The sequence below is a fragment of the Sminthopsis crassicaudata genome, chromosome 2 (genome assembly GCF_048593235.1).
Source record: "Sminthopsis crassicaudata isolate SCR6 chromosome 2, ASM4859323v1, whole genome shotgun sequence".
NCBI lineage: Eukaryota > Metazoa > Chordata > Mammalia > Dasyuromorphia > Dasyuridae > Sminthopsis > Sminthopsis crassicaudata.
The window spans coordinates 630,038,017-630,058,468 of NC_133618.1; the positions used below are offsets into that span (position 1 = coordinate 630,038,017).

Genomic DNA, 20,452 nt, shown 5'->3' on the forward strand with positions numbered 1-20,452 from the left:
ATCTCCACATAGCCATAAACACACACAGCTGAATAAAATCTTATAATGAAACCCGATGGACAATTAATAACAGTGAGAATTTTATGTTTTGAAAGCACTTTACAAATGCTATTTCATTTGATTCTCTCAATCTTCTTAGAAAGTAGATGCTATTATTATATCCATTTTTAACAGAGGAGCAAACTATGGCAGGCAGAGATTAATTGACTTGCCAGGATCCACAGCTAGGAAGTAGCTTCCTGATTCCAGTCCAGCATTCTCTCTACTGTATCACCAGTTCTCTAATAGAATTATCTCATAAGCAGAAAGAAGCCAGTAGAGAGTGAAAGCAGTTTAAAGAAAACTTAGCAAGCTATCAAACTAAGCAATGTCATCCCAAGGACACTAAAGATGAAAAGTGAAGGAGAAATACCAAAAAAAATTGATAAGATTTGGAAAAATCATTTCAAAGAACTGTTTTTCTGTAAAGTTGATAAAAACATTCCACCTAAACTGTAACCTCAAAGTCCTCTGTGCTTATAGAAAAGGTAGAAATGTCACTAGAAAGAACAAAGACAGGAAAAGCAGCTGAATTAGACCAGAATATAAAGGTGGCTCTGTGCTGGAGGTAATACAATTGTGGGAGCTGTATACCAGTTATCCAAAGAGAGGAAGTTGTGGTGTGTGTGTGTGTGTGTGTGTGTGTGTGTGTGTGTGTGTGTGTGTGTGTGTGAAATCTCCAATCTTGTAAATATTGAAAAAAGAGCTGAGGAAACATCAATAATTACTGACCTACCTACTCTTTCATCTACACAAAATTAAATTTAAAAAGCCTTTATTATCCCCATAGTGCTGGTGAAGACAATAAGGTGGATGTTGAGAGGACTTGTATAATGTTGTCATATACTTGGTTATTTTCAGGACGAGGATCAAAGCCCATACCCTCTAACTCCAAATCCAAGGTTCTTTCCACCATGATGTGCCATTTCTCGATAAGTGAGAATTTTAGTGGAAGTCTTGGTGAATCTCTTACAGAAGAAAGTGGAATGATTCAGACTATCATTTGCTTTTTGAGCTTTTAGAAATGAAACCATGAGAAAAATCAATTTTTTTTTCTGCCAGTGGTACCCTAGAAAACCTGTTTCCAAAAGTCTTGTGTCTGTTTCCAGACCCTTACCTTACAATTCATTCCTTAGTCAGACTCAATTATTTGCTGATGTCCCAGCAGGAGACTTCTTGCATTTTTCTCTCCTCACCCAATTAGATTAACTGCCATTTGGCTGGTAGCAAAGCTAATGATGGGGAAAAAGTATAAGGCTGAGCTGGAAGACATGGTCTACAATTTTCAGACAGTACCTGGGAGGCACCATTGGTCTTTAGATTCCTGGCTTTTCATCATCTTGGATTTGAGAGACTGATGATAATTTGAGTTCAACTTAGGATAAATTCATCTGGTACAAGATCATTTGCTGCTTGCCTTTGGTGTATTCACGGTTTCTTTTTAGAGGGTCTTTCTTCCATTGTTACCTTCTGGGCCTTCTTGATTTGAGCCATTCTTGTGAACATTCAAGAGGGCAGCCCCTGGATAGTGTATTCTGGGGTCCTAGCAAGTTCTGGATTAGATAAAAATACAAAATAGTCTTTAGTTCTGTGTGGACTCCTTCATGGAGATGTTGACTGAATGGTGGCACAGGGGGAATACAATGTGAAGGATCACAGAGTTCTTAGACTTACCCACAAACATTAACTTAATCATTTGATACTCTAAAAGTACAATTTCTTTTACCCAATGCAGTGAGTCTTTATCTTGACTTTCTTAGGCTAAATGAAACCAGAAGACAAAAAAAAAAAAAGCTTCTTGAGGGGAGGGACAATTTCATCTTCATATCCCTAGCACATATCACAATCCCTGACCTTTGGGAAACTCTTAATAAATACTTAGTTTTTAATAAAGGAGTAAACCATTTTAGCAGATGGGCTGATTTAGGTTGAGAGTAACCAATAGGTCTCAAACTTGTGGGTGAGTGAGGGGAGAGTCTAATCCAAGCATGTGAAGACTTTCCCAGTAGAATCAATGGCAGAGAACAATTTGTTTCAGTGGCCAGGAAGGTGGCTGAAGTAAGCTCTATGGTGGGGTTAGAATTTGGTTAGACATTGAAGATTCCAAGGTCATCCACTACATCCCATCCAAATATTTTCTATTACCTACCGTTATTTTCATTGGGATTTTTCATTCTATGTCTTACTGCTGGACTTTGTTAGTAGCATATAGAAATGATAATGATTTATGTGGGTTTGTTTTATATCATGCAACTTTGTTAAAGGTATTTCTGATAGTTTTTTACTTGATTCTCTAGGATTCTCTAACTGTACACATCATATCATCTCCAAAGAGGGGTAGTTGTGTTTCCTCATTACATATTCTAATTCTTTCAATTTATTTTTTTTCTTTTATTGCTAAAGCTAACATTTCTATTATAATATTAAAGAGTGGTGATGATAATGAGCAACCTTCTTTCATCCCTGATCTTATTGGGAATGCTTCTAATTTATCCCCATTACCTATAATGCTTTCTGGTGGTTTAAGATAGATGATACATATCATTTTAAGGAAAACTCAGGTTATTCCTATGCTTTCTATTTATTAGAAACAGGTATTGTATTTTGTCAAATGCTTTTTTCTGTTTCTTTTCTATTGAGATAATTATGTAATTTCTGTTAGTTTGGTTATGATGTAGTCAGTTATGCTAATAGTTTTCCTGATTATTGAATTAGCCCTACATTCCTGGTATAAATCCTACTTGGTCAGGTATGTTATCCTGTGATAAATTTCTATAATCTCTTTGCTAATATTTTATTTGAGATTTTTACATCAATATTCATTAGGGAAATTTGCCTTTAATTTTCTTTCTCTGTGTTGAGCCTCCCTGGTAATTATTGCTTTAATTTCCTCTTCATTCCTCTGGTAAGTTCACTCTTTTTATTTTTGATACTGGCAATTTTGTTTTCTTTTTTCCTTTTTCAAATCAAATTAACCACCTGGTTGGTTTTTTCATAAAACCAACTCTGAATTTTGTTTATTAGTTAAATAGTTTTCTTATTTTCAATTGTATTAATCTCTCCTTTGATTTTTAGAATTTCTCATTTGGTATTTAATTGGGAATCTTTAATTTTTTCTTTTTTCTATCTTTTTTAATTGCATGCCCAATTCATTGATCTTCTCTTTCTCTATTTTATTCATGAGAGCTCCCCCCAAGAACTTCTTTGGTATGTTTTCTCATTATTAGCATTCTCTTGTATTAAATTATTGCTTATTTCTATGACTTGTTGTTTCATTCACTCATTCTTTAGGATTAGATTATTTAGTAGGCAATTAATTTTTGGTCTATTTTTCCTTGGTCTTTTATTACATATAATTTTTATTGTATCATGATCTGAAAAGAATGTATTTACTATTTTGGTCTTTCTTTGACTCAGTATTTTGAGTAAATGGTTCATTTGTATTGGATATTGACCACATCAAAAAAGCAAGGCAGTTGATCTCATCTGCAGGACAGCAAGGCAGCAGCTGCTGTTAGAAGCCTCAGAGAGGGTACTGGACTCTTTTCTATTCAAAGGTTGTTCATAGGCAGCAGCTAAGAGTAAAGAAGGACTGGGCTTGGTGCCTGCTGTCAAGCTAGTCATTATTTTTTGTTGGATAAAATATTTGTTTTTTTTAAAGGTTAGGAGAAATAGAGAGCCCTGTGTGGCTGAGCAGTGAAGCTCTGGGGAGCTTTCCTAGTGCTTCTGCATTTCTCTTTGTAGTATGCGTCCATTGGAAAAGTCTTGCTCATTGGGTTGTGTTAGAAGCTTCTTGAAGAGTTAGACTTGGACTATACTAAAGAACTGGGTAATAATAAATACTTCACAAGATCAGAATCAGTTGTAACCATAACAACACTGTCTACATCAGTCCCTATTTTTCTGGCTGTGAGATCAAAGTATAGAACTGCATAATGTGAACAATTAAAGTTGGAAGCCCTTAGAACATGGAAGGGAGAATGTCAAAATGGAGCAAACTTAGGGGATAGAACTTGGAACATCAATGTTAAAGAGCAGCTTAGAGTGTAGAACTCAGAATGTCAGAATTGTAAAATATCTTAGAATACTGAATATAGACTTGTACCCCTGGGAGGAAAGTCCAGAGTTCCACTTATCAGTAATACACAGCTCCTGGCTTGCAGTTAATTAATGTTTATTGATGTTGGAGATCAGGGCTTCTTAAACTTTTCCCACTCATGGCCCCTTTTTGCCTGAGAATTTTTATGTGACCCTGAGTATATACGTATATAAAATATGTATACAAATCAAACATTTACTGATAGTAAATCATAAAGAAATTTGTTTTAAAACATTTCTTTGGTGTGTGTATATATGTACACACATATTTAATTTTATCACTTATTAAAGATGGAATCAGATTTGCATATTAATGAGATGAATGTACTTGTTTATTTTTGCATAATGAATTGTCTTGTGGAATATTTGATACCTAGTTTTACTGTTACCCAATTTTTCATGACCCCTACATTGAGTTACTTGATTCCCTCTGGATCACAACCCACAGTTTTAGAAGCTTTGCTATAGAAGGGCTTCTCTATATTGTGTGGTCTCTCATAGATGAGTTTGGGGTCATGGGAACCTTTTAGAACCTTTTAGAGCACAATTGTTCCCTGTCTACTCCTGGTGGCATATGAAGGCACCATAGAGTGGGGAACACTGCCTTTGAAATGACTCATCAGAACCAAAGAAGAGAGTCTGGGGACAAGGCTGGTCTGTGCCCAGGCCAGTGTTATTTTTCCTACTCCAGTAGAGATGAGAACAGAAGCAGGGAAATGCCAAACTCCAAAGAGGAAAGAGCCAAGTGGAGGATGGAAGGTCAGTGAGTGGAGTCTGCCCCAGAGCTTTTGGCTATTACCCACATTTTAGGAAGGGGTCATGAAGGGTCAGTAATTCCATTGACGTCTCACAGGACCTAAGTTGGGGGAAGAGAAGAGAACAAATTAACAAAGAGACCAAGCTTGCCCTCTTGACTTGAGCTCCTGCCCACTCAGAATCCATTGGAAAAACTCTAAGAAGGGTCTGTGTCCCATAGCAAGAGAACCATGTGGGCAGAACCCAACTGGCTTTTCTCCAGACCAGCTCTACACATTCAACCACTGCTTGGCACAGGGAGGAAAGAAGGGAAAAACTGATAAGGGAGAGGGTTTTTATCTGGGCAGGATAGGCGGGATTTCTGTGCATGGTGACATTTGAAGACATGCAAATGAGATAAAAATGAGCCTGCATGTTTATTTTTGAGTGAACAACTGAGGATTTTGGTCAGGTGAGTTTAGAGCTTACTTCTTAGGATTAGCAAACATTTCTTGGTTGACCAAAATTCCTTAGCCCAGTTTCGGATATGAAAACTGAGTCAGCAACAAGTTCACAAACTCTCAGACTCTTGGAGTCGGTTGGAACCCCAGAGATCAGGCCATCCATACCTGAAACAGAAATCTTCTTCGGTGAGTCTGAAGGAAGTTTTTCAGCCTTTCCTTGAAAGCCTCCCATGAGGTAGGGCCCTACTCTGTACCATGAGCCTGTCCTTCCTCGTTCTTCTCTTGAAGATCTCTCATTGTTAGAGGAAGTCTTTCCTGATGTCAGGCTTAATTTTGCTTCTCTTGTACTTTACCTGCTTCTCTTTGATCTGCCTTTTGTTGCCATGCAGAACAAGATTAATCTTTCCAAAAGTCTTTCTAATAGTCAATAACCTTTGATTAAGCACCTACTACGGTGCAGGCCTGGGAAAACAAGAAATGAAAAAATTAGGTCCTGCTCTCAAGGATTCTCAGTCTAATGAAAGACACAGCATGTAAACAATTATGTACGAACAAAATATAGAGAGGGTTAAGTGGAGATGATGCACAGAGGCTTCATGTTGGACATGGATTGGTGGGAGCTCTGGGTCTTCATGGGTGGTAGGAAGGCCTTTCATCACTTGTATTCCTTAGCCACCCTCCTGCCCAGTGCATCCGGCCTCAAACACCCATAGTCATTTCTCCTTGGGCACCAATATGGGGTCACTGTTCCCAGGCAAGGGATGGCAAAGCCCAAAGTGGAAAGTTGTTCAGAATGTCTTCATAGAGAAGCATCCCTGAGCAGCCAGAGCAGGTGACTATCTCCTCTGCTGATATACACATGTCCTTCAGAAAAGAGCTACCTGAAAAGCCCTGTATATAGAAGGGTGACAGAAGGGCAGTTGTCTACCCTGCACTGCCTCAAAAAGTTGGTTCAAAAGTTCTCTGGTATCACTTGTCCCAAAAGAGTATTTAGAGGGAGCTAGATTTAGTGTCAAAAAGACTTGAATTTAAAGCCTTCTTTAGGTGTTTATTTAGAAGTGTCACTTAGACGTTCTCAGCTTCAGTTTTCTCATCTATAAAATGGGGATAATAATAGACATAACATCTAGAACTGCTGTGAGATGATTTTGTAAAATGTTTTGCAAACTCTAACCTTCTACATGCACGCTAGTTATTATCATTGGTTTATATATTGCTGTGAAAATAAAAGGAGATGATTTTTGTAAAATGCTTTGCAAACTCTAACTTTCCACACAAATACTAGTTATTTTCATTAGTTTATACATTATGTTAATATATCTATATCTATATCTATATCTATATTAGTTATTAGATCTTCTTCTTAAGGTTCTCTCCACAGGGCTTGCCATCCAAAGTAATGCAAACTGTCACAGGCTTAGGAGAACTTTAACATACACTCCCTGCCCTCAGACAGCTTACGGTCTAGATGAGGAAGTAAGACTTGGTGCATAGAGCCATGAGATAAGAAGTAATAGAATGAAGAGCCTTGAAAAAATTATGGACACCAGATAGATGCTCAGAGAGGGGAGGAATTAGTCAGAAAAGGCTTCCTGGAGGAAGCAGATCTTATTGGGCCTTGACAAAGGGGAGGGCCTGGAACAGGTTGCACGGACCCCAGGAAAAGCCTGAGGGACAGCATGGAGGTGAGAATGAGCTTGGGGACAGGGGAGAGATAAGTTTGATTGGAGCTGAGAGTGCTCATGGGGATTGGGAGATGAGGGAGGAGAAAGCGGTCAAATACACTGGAGAAGACCTTGAATGTTTGGTCTTGCTTTTGTGGGTGATGGGGACTGTGTTCTCTCAGCTGATCAGTCCCATTGGGGGCTGCCATTGACACATAGCAGTGATGCTTTCTTGTCCCCCCTGCCCCGTCCTGCCCCCGTCCCAGAAAGGTGTGTTCCAGCTCTCCAACGAAGACTATTTCATCGAGCCACTGGATGGAATCAAGCCCCGGGCTGGGGTGGCGCAGCCTCACGTGGTTTACAAGCGACAGACACCAGAACACCGGGAAGACTGGAGAACGGGATCCAAGGCTCATACAGGAACTCCCTTCCCCAGGGTCCTGGGCACATGTGGCATCAAAGGTACCTTTTGTTTTCTCATTGGTACAGGGGGGACCACTCTGGAAATAGAAGCTTCTTGAGGTCATGGACTATCTTTGACCTTTCTTTGTATCCCCCTCACTTAACACAGTGCCTGGCACACAGTAAGCACTTAATAAATGCCCAGTGATTTTCCTTCTTTCCCTTCCAAACAAAATGTGCCCGGCACTTACTGGTGGCTCGCTGATTTGCTTTGGCCAGAGGGAAAAACTGAGAGACCACAGGAAAAATGCCTTCTTTATTAAGGGTTTGATGACTTCCAGATGGAGGCTACGTTCCCAATCTGTGTGTGAGCCAGCCACCTCAGTGGGTCAGACCTGGGTCAGAAGCTCCACACAGTTCGCCTCTCCCTCACCTCGAAGTGCTCTTCCTCCCAGGCTTGGACTTGGGAGTAGCTCTGGAAATCGAGGCCTTAGCGCCCTCAGGAATCATGCAGATAGCAGGTGCTAGTGCCAAGAGGGTGCTGGGAGAGGGTGCTGTGCCCTGGGCTGGGAGGGGGGCCTGAGATCACAAACTTGTGGGACATCTTTGTCCATCTCTGGTCCTTTTCTGGAGAGAGGACGGGGGCTCTCCATCCCGTGAATCCCTTTCTTTCTGGATAAAACAGTTGTCAGGAAGAGTCTCTTAGGATAATGAGAATAATCATAATCACAAGAATAGCAACAGCTAGTATTTATATTAATTGTTGCAAACTCATTGATCTTCACAACAAACTTGGGTGGTAAGTGCTATTATTTTCCTCATTTTACAGATAAGGAAACTGAGGCACAGAAAGATTAAATGATTTACCACAAGGGTCCAAGGCAGGATTTCAGCTCGGGCCTCCAAGTGCTGTGCTCTATCCACCACACCACCTAGTCACCCCACTCACAGATTTAGATAAAGGGGACCATTGAGTCACTGAGACCCGCACCTTCATTCTTCCTAGGTCCTGCCCCAGAGGGTTATGGGATCTTAGGCAAACATTTCTGGAAGCCTCAGTTTCCCTGTGGAGCAATTGGACTAGGTCACCAGTTGTTCCCTCTGACTCCAGGCTGCTGTGGGGCTGATTTCCCTAGGGAGCCATCTGGCCTAAGGCACTGAATCCTCAGCTGGCTGATTGGATTCCCGAACTCTCTGGTTTATATCTGGAGAAAGAGCTCTTCTAAGGTCAGTGCAGACCAGTAAGAGAGAGTGGGAGGCTTTGTGCCACAGGAAATATCCTGGAAAGAGGAAGAGAGGTAGAGAGCAGTGGGTCAGGGAGCATCTTTTAGCCCAGCTGGGAGAGTGGTTGCCATGGAGATGGAAGAGCAGGAGGAATGGGGTGGGACAGCTTATCAGAAGGACTACCAGTAGTTTTCTGTCTGCACTCCCTGCAGCAGCTCTAAAACTCCTGGAAAAACACTCCTGGGGAGTTGGAAGGCCTGGCTGTGGGCTTCTCTGCTCCCTGGCCCTGGGCAAGGCACCAGTGACACCATAGTGCATAAACCATTGGACTTACAGTCAAGAAAACCTGAATTAAAAAATGAAATACTAGCTGTGTAACCCCGAGCCACTCATTTGATCTCCACCTGCCTCAGTTTCTCCAACTGAAAAATGGGGGTTATAGTATTTACCTCCCAAGACTGAGAGAATCAAATGAGAGAATATTTGTGAAGTGCTTAGCACAGTATCGGGCACAGATGCTTACTCTTTTCTCTACTTTGTGCTGGACTTAGATTCAAGAAAAATCAGGTGCAAATCCCACCTCTGACCTCTTCTGGCTGGTCAGACTTAAGACAACTTCTCAAAGTCTCAGTTTTCTCATTGGTAAAATTATCATTTTTGTAATCTGTAAAGTAATATTATAATCTGTGAAAATAATAATATCCTTAGAGCTTACCTCTCAGGATTGCTATCAGATTCAAATGAGGTAATGCATGGAAATCACTTTGTAGACTTTAAAATATTATGTCAGCAACACCTCCTTCTACTATGATGTTTGAGCCTCCGTTTCCTTCTCTGTAAAATGGGAATGACAATACTTGTAATGCCTCTTTTCCTTGTTGTAAGAAACATGAAATGGGAGTTTGTTTGGAGATTCCTTTTTAAAAAGCCCCCTTTGCTCTCCAAGATCCCAGGGCACATGGCCAATTTCCTTCAGAATAACCCTTTCTGGGCCTTTATCCAGACGGGTCTAGTCTTCTCAAACTCAGGGAACTCTTCACAATCTTTTGGCCATTTAAGGCTGCCATGTTGCTCTCGGCCATTGCTCCATGGGTTCAGTTGTGTTGTGGTGAAATTATAGGCATTGCAGCTTTGAAATAGCAATACTTAAAACCAGACCTTGCTGACATGCTTTACAGCCATTGGGTCTCTTTTGAGACTCACAATAGGCCAGAGAGAAATGTTCTTATTTCCATTTTGCAGAGAAAGAAACTGAGGCTCATGGAGGCTGACTGCCTAGCCCATAGTTAGACAGCTAGGAAATGACAGAATGGCACTGAACTGAGACCTTCCCCCCAACCACAGATTTTACTCTTTCTTACTGTTATCTCTGTGCTTGAGCTTGCATTTTAGCTGAGTGTGTTAAAAAATAATAACAGTTCACATTAATCACATAAAATACATTATCTAATTTAGTCTTTGCAATTCTTTGGCAGATAGCTTCTCCAAATGTTATTATATCCATTTTAAAAGAAATTCTAGTTTTTTGATAATAATAGCTTTGTATTTTCCCAAATACATCCAAAGATGGTTTTCAACATTTACTCTTGCAATTTTTTTTTCTTTCCCTCTCCCTACATAGCAAGTAATTTTTAGAACTTCTAACCATATTGCCATATTTATCATTATGCCCATTTTATAAATGTGGAAGCTGATCCCCAGAGAGTGTAAGGGGCTTGCCTGTACTCATACAATAAATAAATAAATAAATCATTGCATTTATATGAAGTTTGCCTAGTGTTTTATATAAATTTTCTCATTTATGCCTGCGAGATCTATTCTTATTCCCATTTTACAGATGAGGAAATTGAGTACAGTAGATGGAGCTCCAGACCTGGACTTAGGAATACTCAACTTCATGAGTCCAAATCTGGTTTCAGATGTTTACTAGCTGTGTGACTCTCAGCAAGTCAGTTAACCCTGTTTACCTCAGTTTCCTCATCTGTAAAGTGAACTGGAGAAGGAAATGGCCAACCGTTATAGGATTTCTACCCAGAAAAATCTCAATGGGGCCATGAAAAGTCAGACACTCCTAAAAATGACCAAACAACAAAAATAGTTCCCAGTTGTGCAACTCTGTAGGCACGTCATTCAACTTGTAACTGATGTTGGCAACTCCCTGATGCTTCTCTACAGTCACATAAGGTGACTTTGCTACATCATAGACAGGGGAGGGAGAGAATGTCTACACTAAGAATTCCCTATACTTCATAGGTCCTTTTCGCCTTCACCTTTATCTGAGTAGCTACGTTAGAATGGGTTGCTTCTAAACCAGGAGACCACAAAAGAGATTTTAAAACACAGAACTGTGTTTTAAAATCACAGAAGTGACCCTTGGGTTCTAAAGGCTTTGCCAGTGGGGTGGTAGAGCATTCTATCAAACTGGGAAGTGTTTTTTTTAAAATAAGGGTGGGACTATTTTTGTCCAAGAACTGGTCTAGCTGAGGGCGGAGAAATTCATGACCAAAAGGTCCCCAGCTGACAGATATTTAGGAGGCAATGACCTCCCAGGAAAGGCTTCATCCCTTCCTTCCCAGAAGACATCCCTGACTGACTCAGTCTCTTTGTCTCTGTCTATCTGTCTGTCTCTTTCTCTGTCTGTCTCTCTCACCTTGCCCCAGAATCTCCTGAGATCCAGGGAAAGTCAGAGAAGAGGAGGGAAAGGTGGGAGCAGAAGCAACAGCAGCAGCGGAGGCGGCGGCTGCAGCAGCGCTCCATCAGCAAGGAGAAATGGGTGGAGACCTTGGTGGTAGCAGATACCAAGATGGTGGAGTACCATGGCTGGGACCATGTGGAGAACTATGTGTTGACAGTTATGAACATGGTGAGTCAGGGCTCTGGGTTTGCTTCCTGGCTGAAGCGTGTTAGCTTTCTGATCCATCCCATCAGTGACTCTTTATGATTCGTTCATTCAGTTTTTTTTTTTTTTAAAGCCAATTATTGAGCACTATTTGTATATGGGACTCTGGGCTTGATGTTGGGGGATAAAGAGCAGAGTATACTACCTGGCTACCTGAGGAGGTAGTCCTAGAAGATAAAGACTTGTATACTGATGATTATAGAGGGGGGAAAAGAAGCAGCCCAGGAAGAACTACAAGACAGTAATGGTGGGCAGTAGCCATCACTGTTCCCTATGGTGGGGGCAAGGAAGATCTCATGGAAGAGGAGGTCTTGAAAGAACTTGACCATAAGACATGGAAATGGGACAAAGCCAGTTTCAAGCTTGGGAGGCACCAGTAGGGAAGAAGAGGGCAACATGGAGAGCAGGCTGACTTGGCAAAGAATTAGAATGTAAGCAACCAATCAGTAAGCATTTATTATATGCCTTCTGTGTACTAGGGAGTGGAAAGGGGAATCATAAGAAAGAAAATAGACATACTGGTATGAAGACAGTACAGGGGAAAGAAAGCTGGAAGTGGAGTCAAGTCCTATATCAACATGGGCAAATCATTTAATGTCTATGAGTTTAACTTTCCTCGGTGGTAAAATGATTTTATGAAGTGGGGTCTTGTCTAAGGTCTTGAATGCCAAGATCAGTAGTTTAGACTGAATTGTGCAGGCACTGAGAAGCCATGAAAGATTAACTTTTGGTGGACTCTGATGATTATTTTTCCATCATTCAATAAGCATTTATTGAGCACCTACTTTGAAAAGGCCTTGTCATAGGTGTTGTAAGAGATCCGTACTGCATATATAAGGCATACTTCCCACCTTCCAGGAGTCCAAGGGGAGACCAGATGGAAGAGTGAGATCATTTTAAGCTGGAGAAAATTGAGTCCCTAATTAATGAGGTGACTTGAACTCAGGTCCTGCTGACTTCAGGGCTGGTGCTCTATCCACTGCGCCCCTAGTTGCCCCTGACATCTCCAACTCTTAAAACCAAGTTGCCAGTTGGTGGACGGAATTTCCTTCCCAAGAGCTGCCTTTATGGAGGTGACCTTAGATCTACTACAAAATGTCTTGGGGTGCTAAAGACCAGTCTTTGGGGCCTGAACTTGGAGACGGAGAGGCCTGGATTCTATTCTCGACTTGGCTACTAACTCCCTGTGGCCAAGTCAACCCTCCCCTGTTTTGGATCTTGGCGTTCTCATCTGCCAAATGGGGACTGGCTCTGCTTCTTCTCCTTCCCAGAGAAACTATTGGCATAAAGTGGCCTGGACTGTGGTAGACAGCCATCCCCACACATTTCCCCTCTCTCAGCCTTTCTTTCTACCACACATGTTGTTTTTCCATATAACTGCCCAGGATTAACTGGCAGCCACTGCCGCAGGGTTTGGACTCAAGCTGGGTAATTACCTGGCTTGTTTCTCTAGCTGATTGCCGCCTGACTCCCCCTTCTCACTGCCGGCCGTGGGTCCGGGGGGCCCCGGCGCCATCTCTTATACAAGAAAAACAACCCCTTCCCCCTCCTTTTGGCAACAAGCACAGTTGGAGACACCTCCAGACGTGCCCACTTAAATCCAGGGCCAACTCCGTGGCAGGGGGTGGCGGAAAGAGACCTGGATTCCTGGGCAAAAGGCCTGGGTTTAAATTTTAGCTCAAACTTTTTCAGGCTGTCTGATCTAGGATGAATTATTTAATCTTTCTGCACCTCATTTTCCTTATCTATAAAATGAACTAAGTGCTGAGGCTGGGGGAAGTTACAGGGTCACAGGGGACAGTCCCCCCCCTCAAGATTTCATTCTGTAACTAGGGAGACAAAACAACCCAAATCTTCAAGGCCCTTTTAGCTTCCCCCATATCCCAAGAGCTCTGTTTACTTACATTTTAAATAGAGGGCAGTTCATCTGACAGCTTCCTTTCCGCATATTAGAGGATCATAGGATTTAGAGTTTTTGAGATTTACGGAAAAGAAAACTTTGCTACTGACTAGTTACTAGAAGACTCAGGATTTGAACCAGGTCCATTAACTTCGAATTCTGTGTTCTTTGTGCCCCAGGACATGAGAATATTGAGTTATGATTCCTTCTCTAGACTTGACCTCTTTCTTGGAATATTATTTATCTCTTGCTTGGAATATTGCAACAGCTTCCTAACTGATTTCCTCATTCCATCCCTTCCCCATGTTTCCAACCCATCCCATATCAATTAATCTGATGCCATCTCAAAAATGGCTCCTCATTCTCAGATAGAGCCCAGATTCATTAGCCTGGCAATGACAGCCCTTGGACCCGCAGAGCTCTGCATACAGTAGGCACTCAAGTGAATGACTCCATGCCACACACAGTTTAGTAAAACCTCATAATCGTAATAAAACTCATAGATCAATAATTGGAAAGGATTTTTAGAAAGATTGGTTAGACCCTCTCATTTTATAATAGGGAACCAGATTCAGAGAGAATAAATCCAAAATCATACTCAGTATCAGAATACATTTCTGTCCCAGGTCCTCTGACGGTTGCTTTTGCTGATCTGGCCTGAAATCAAAGGTATGCTTGTAAAATGTTTAATGATCAGTTCTTCCCCGTACAGTGCATACTATAATGCACTTTTCATTTTAATTTATGCTACTAACACTATGTGTACAGGCACTCAGCAAAAATAAACAAACAAATAAATAAAACCCTGATTTGCCACATTTGCTGATTTCGGAGGAGTAAATGTTTATGCTGCCAGTTTAAACTCTTGCTCTGACCCTGACTGAAGGGCATCTTCATGGCCTTTAAGCTCTCTTCCAGCTCTGATATTCTTTAAGTCTACTTCACTGTTTCCCATAGATTCAAAGAATCTCAAAAGTGAAAGGGATCTCAGTGCCTATCTAGTGTGAAGCCCCTCTATATTACTGGAGAACCTCCTCAAGCTGCCCAGTCTACTTTGGGGCAGCCCTCGTTGTTAGCAAGCTAGTCCTTCTATGGGCCCCCATTCTGCCTGTCTACAGTCCTGTTATTCCTAGTTTTCCTTTCTGGGGTCAAGGAGCATGACGCCCTTTCACAGGCAGTCACTTATTGACATGTCTGTCACATACGGGAAAAAGATGCTGGCCAACAGCATGGAAGTTGTCCCAGGTAAACCAAAGGAGGGCTTTTATTGATGGTGAGCCTCCAGTCTTTTTGGCAGTTGACATTTCTATCTTGTATCCAGCCCTGGAACTGTACCATATGACTCATGGCTACAAGATGTTTGGCTCTAACCACTGAACTCACTGGCTGTAGCTAATTCTCTTGTATGGATAATACTCTGCTTTAACTGTTCCCTGTAGGTGAGAAAACAAAAGCATAAGCCTCAGGTCTGGGACTGGTCCCTACAGCTTCTCTCAAGGATGCCTCTGTGGATGCCATCATTGCCTAATCAGTCCTAACCAAATTAGCCACTCATTGTAGGACTATTGTGTGAATCCGACTGGCTTGCCTTTCTGCCTAATCTTTTCTTTGATGCTAATGGAAAAACTAATTGGAATCTAATTGGCATTTAGACTCCCCAGACCTGGCTTCACATTTTTAAATGTCACCAGCAAATTTGCTTCGTAGATCTCTGCACAATCTGCAAACCCTGCGTTTTCCTAGGGGAGGGATTAGACCCGCTGATGACTTCCTGTCAGTTAAGCTCCCCCTTGACAGCTCTGGTCTCTCTGCGTTGGGTCTCCCACAAAATAGGAGGTGCTAGATATGGCTTGAGCCAGCTGATTTCAATTGATTAATAAATATTTACTTATTTATATTATCATTTGAATATTAATGCATTACTAATTGATTATTTTAAAATTAGGTATTAATTAAGAAATATTTTATAAAGCATATGATATAGTAGACAGACAGATAGCTTCAACATCAGGAAAACCCAGATTTGAGCCCTGTCTATTATATGTAGGGCTTAATAGGCCAGAGATGTGAAATTCAAATAGAAACTAGACCAAAAATATAGATCCTTGCAGGCCACATAATTACTTAGAAAACTACATGTATTTCCATGTTTTTTTTAAACTTTATCTCTTAATGCATTAAAATAAAATGGGGACTATTTTTTAATCTGACTCAGGAGTGCTGTGGCTAAACATGGCATATTTTTGATGCTTCTTCTCTAGGCCCTTCTAAAATCTGAGGAGAAAATACTAACTTGGATTGATCAGAGTTTCTTCACTTGGGAAATCCACTCTCTGATAAAATCACAATTCTAAGACTTTCCCCAATGATTACCCATCAGTCAATCAATGTGCATTTTTAAAGGACCTACTATGTACCAGGTGTTGTATTAAGCAATGGGGATACAAAGAAAAGCAAAAAAGCAGCCCCTGTCTTCCCGGAGAGTATATTCTATCAGGAGAAATGACCTGTAAATAACCCGTTGTGTACAAGATTTCTCTCCAGTAGATGGAAAGTCATAGAGGCTAAGGCACTGGAAGCACAGGGGACCAAAGAGGGACTCTAGCAGAAAGTGAGCCAAATCTTGAAGGAAGCTACTTTGAGTCTGCCCTAAAGGAGGTTTTCTTCCATTGAGGGAGCTGGGATTCGCCATTTCCAGATGAGTAGTAGACATGGTAGCATGTGTGGGGACAGAGAAGACACTCAGATCACATTGCAGATGGGAGGACGAGCTCGCTTTCATTTGGGGGAGGCAGATGAGGGAAGGCTTCTACAATTCCATGATTCGGGGTCTTGGCATCTAGGCTGTCCCAGAGGAAAGAGGAGGATCTAGGGTTTGGAGATAAGGAGAGAAAATGTTCCAGCTCTGGGGGGGGCCACCCTACATTAGAATGTATAGAAGAAGAGATTGGGGGAAAGCTGGACTAAAAGGTAGAGAGTATGAAAGAAAATTTTGAGAAATAAGATGAATGCGGCAGGTTGGAGCTAGATTATTTGAAGAGGGGGCTAATTTTATCCCATTGGTAATAGAGAGCCATAGAAAAGTTTTGAGTGGGTTAGGTAGAATGGTTAGACCTGTGCATTAGGAAGATCATTTAGGGACCTGTGTGGAAAATAGACTGTCAGTGTAGATCAGTGAAAGAAATCCAGTCCAATCTTTTCTATTGGGTCTTCCAATATATCTTAGGGAGGAACTGAGGTCTGGAGAGGGAATCATAGTTTCCAGAGCCAGAAGAGATTTGGGAAGCCATGGAATTCTATCTCCAACGTCCTTCCAGCCCCAGAGCTGGCTCTCTCCAGTGCTCTTTCTAGATCAGATTAACTCACAGCATGGCCATGAACAAGTAACTCTGATTCTTATTTTCCTTATCTGTAAAAAAAAAAAAGGGGGGGGGGAATCGTAATATTTTCAATGTCTTCATCCTAAGAATTTTTTGGGGGGGGGGATCAAGTGAGATACTATAGAGAAACCACTTTGTAAGCTTTATCAATATCCATTATAATTACACGAGAAAACCAAAGCCAAACTCCTCAGGCAACTCCCTCACATTTTGTAGACAAGAAACATTCAGAGTTTCCTCTGATGTAAAGACGCATGAACTCAAAAAACCATCACAGACCAGGGAGACTGGTTCACTCCTCATTCCCTCTCCCAGAATATTTCAGAGACCTTTCCAAGGTTAAGTCCAGTTGAATTCACAGTGCTGGGAGGGGACCTGATTCATGAAATGATAGGATCTGAGATCTTGACAGGCTGGAAGGATGAACCGAAATTAGCAAGATGAAATTTCATAGGGGTAAATGTCAAATCGTGCATTTAGACTTTTTAAAAAATTGCATAAATATGATCTGGGAGAGACCAGACTTGGCTTGAGAGCATGAAGAAAAATACTTAGGCTGACCCAAATGGATGCTAGCAGAAAATCTGTACTAATATTTAGAAAAAAGCCAGGATTTCTTCAGCAGAAGCCCTTTTTCTCCCTTCATTCACCCCCCATTTATGCCCACATCCTGGCCTGAGACTTAATTGTCTCTGTTGATTACTACCTATGAGAACTTGGAAAAATCATCACTTTCCCCCTCTGTAAAATGGGGCAACTACGTGACTCCATAGTGAATAGAGGGGTGGGCCAGGAATCAAAAAGACTCATCTTTGTGAGTTTGAATCTAGCTTCAGATACTCATTAGCTGGGTTGATACTTAACCCTGCTTGCCTCAGTTTCCTCATCTGTAGAATGAGCTGGAGGAAAAAAAAGGCAAACCACTCCAGTATCTTTGTCAAAAAATCCCAAATGGGGCCATAAAAAGTTGGACACAACTTAATAAAATGAGATTGGACTACATGGTCCTTCCAGCCTCAGTCTCTACTCCAATAATCCTAGGGATGCAGAAGTACTTAGAGAAGATTTCTATAGCATTTGAGCTGGGACCTTGTAAGAAATAACAGACAGTTAGCCTTTTCATTTTTTTTTACTTAACATCTTAACAAATATCAAATAAAATTATAACATGTATGTACATATGACTAGAAAAAGAGGATTATATATGAAGCTGAGCCTAATTGTATATAGCCTGCTTTCATTTTAAAATTAAATAATTCAACATAACTTTCAAAGTTGGCCTGCCTATTTCTGATCCCTGTAATGGTTATTTTCTTCTGTTTCCTCATCTGTAAAATGGGAGTAACAAAAGCACCTACCTCTCAGAGTTTTTATGAGGATAAAATGTGTTAGTATTTGGAAAGTACTTTGTAAGCTCTAAAACATAATTCAGTGATTCTCTTTGTGTGTGTGGAGGAGGGAACTCTATCTCTGATTCTCCTATTCCTTTCATCACTTGCTCTCTACCCTATTAAAAAAAAAAGAAAAAGAAAAGAAAAATCACAGAAGGCAACAAATTGCTGAATCAAGCAAAATAAATTTGCACATTATCTGTATTTGAAAAAATGGCCGAGCTCATTTTGTATCTTGAGTTCATCACCTGTATGTTATTCTGCATCTGGTCCTCTGGACCTCCAATCTAATGGAGATTACAACTAATCCTTCTGCAATCTAAGTTATTTTTCTTTACAGTTTTGTTTCTAATATAGTAACCATTCTCCTGGTTGTGCTCACTCCACTCTGAACATGAATCTTCCTCAGTTTCTCTGAAACTCACAGTGTAACCATGAACAAGTAACTGAGTTTCATTTTCCTTATCTGTAAAAAAGGGGAGGGGGATCATAATATCCTCAATGTGTACATCCTAGTGTTTTTTTGAGGATCAAGTGAGATAATGTACAGAAAGCACTTTGTAAGCTTTATCAATATCCATTATAATTACAGAAGAGAAAACTTCCTCTTCATAATTTTATTTGTTGTTGTTTTTTTTCTTTTGGCGAGGCAATTGGGGTTAGGTGACTTCCTCAGGGTCCCAGAGTTAGTAAGAATCAAGTGTTTGGAGCCAGATTTGAATTCATGTTCTGCTGACTTCAGGACCCTAAATAATTTCTTTTATACCATAATGTTCTATTATGTTCATATGCCATAATTTGTTTGGCCATTTCCCCAGGGATGAGTAGCCCCTTAGTTTCTAATTCTTTGCTATACAATATAGCTGCCGTAAATATTTTTGGTACATATGTTTCCTTTCCCTCGTTAAGCTCTTTGAGGTATAAGCCTACTAATGGTATCAGTAGGTGAAAGTGGATGTCTTTCCTTGTGGAGTAAGAAATGATCTCTTTTCCATTTCTTTTGAACAGGTGGCCGGGCTTTTCCATGACCCCAGCATCGGCAACCCCATTCATATCTCCATTGTGCGCCTAATCTTGCTGGGAAAGGAGGAGGTAACTCATGTGGAGGCTCTCAGGGTTCTGGGGTCTGGCCTTCTGTCTGTCAAAATCTGCAAGTGGAGATTCACTCAGTCTTTCTCCTTATAAAGCCCCTCAGGATTGCAGCAAATAGTCCCCTAAATAGCATGAGATACATTGAAAGAGCCACCTGCTCCCCAAATCACTCTCCTATTGACCCAACACTGCACTGTTCCTTTGGGTTGAGGCACTGAATCCAGAAGGGTCCTGTTCAAATTTCCATTTTACCTAGTTTGGGTAATGCTAACCCAATAGCACAAAAGACCTGGTCTTTGGAAGGACTTTAAAATATGGGACAGAAGCCAGGGTGTGATGTGGTGAGGTGAGATGAGCCCCAGTTTCAGAGTTACAGGTTCAAAACTCAGCTTTTCATTTACTCCTTAAGTAACTGGAGTCAAAGTCACTTAACCATATGTTTCCTCATCTATAAAATAAGGAAGACAACCTTGGTCTCTTCCCGCTCTCGATGAAGGGACAAGAAGGGGCAGGTCTTCTTCCTCTGTCTAAGCCCTGCGGGCCGTGAAGCTTTAGGGGTCACTTGAAGAAAAACATATGGGATGTCCTTGTTAAGAGTCTCAAAGCCAGCTGAGGATATCAGTAAGAACACTAGACTGGAGAGAGAGAAAACCAGGAAGGCATTAGCAAGCCACACTCCACATCTGGACCTTTTCTGAGCTTTCCTTGGGTCCCAGGGGAAGGGGATGCATATGAGCAGCTCATCTCTTTTCCCAGGAGGACCTCAAGATCACTCACCATGCAGATAACACTCTGAGAAGTTTCTGCAAGTGGCAGAAAAGTATCAACATGAAGGGTGATGCTCACCCATTGCATCATGACGTGGCAGTTCTGCTGACGAGGTACGGAATGGGAGTGGGTGATGAGGAGTGGTGAGAGCCTACTTTTTACTAATGTGATACTGACTTTCTTAGAAAGCCTCTGATCTATGGGGAAATCATGGCTCAAGCCCTTGGAGAGCTTCAGGATGGCAGGGGAATTAAAGCTTCTGCTCTTAGGGAGCACTTATTCTAAAGAATGAGGCATGTTTAATTCTTAGAGAGCTCCCAATCTAATGGAGAAGTTGTGTGCCCCGCCCTCAGAGAGCTCCCAATCTAATGGGGGAAGTTGTGTACCCTGCTCTCA

The 20,452-nt window shown here is 41.2% G+C and overlaps 1 protein-coding gene across 1 annotated transcript in view; it reads left to right on the forward strand.

Annotated features, from left to right (window-relative positions):
* The window catches only part of ADAMTS7 (ADAM metallopeptidase with thrombospondin type 1 motif 7), a 153,552-nt gene that overhangs the window by 26,177 nt on the left and 106,923 nt on the right, over positions 1-20,452 (forward strand). The window contains exons 3-6 of the mRNA XM_074296446.1: positions 7,267-7,462; positions 11,287-11,489; positions 19,205-19,288; positions 20,045-20,169. Of these exons, the coding sequence (XP_074152547.1) occupies positions 7,267-7,462; positions 11,287-11,489; positions 19,205-19,288; positions 20,045-20,169 (608 nt within the window). The remainder of the gene's footprint in view (positions 1-7,266; positions 7,463-11,286; positions 11,490-19,204; positions 19,289-20,044; positions 20,170-20,452) is intronic.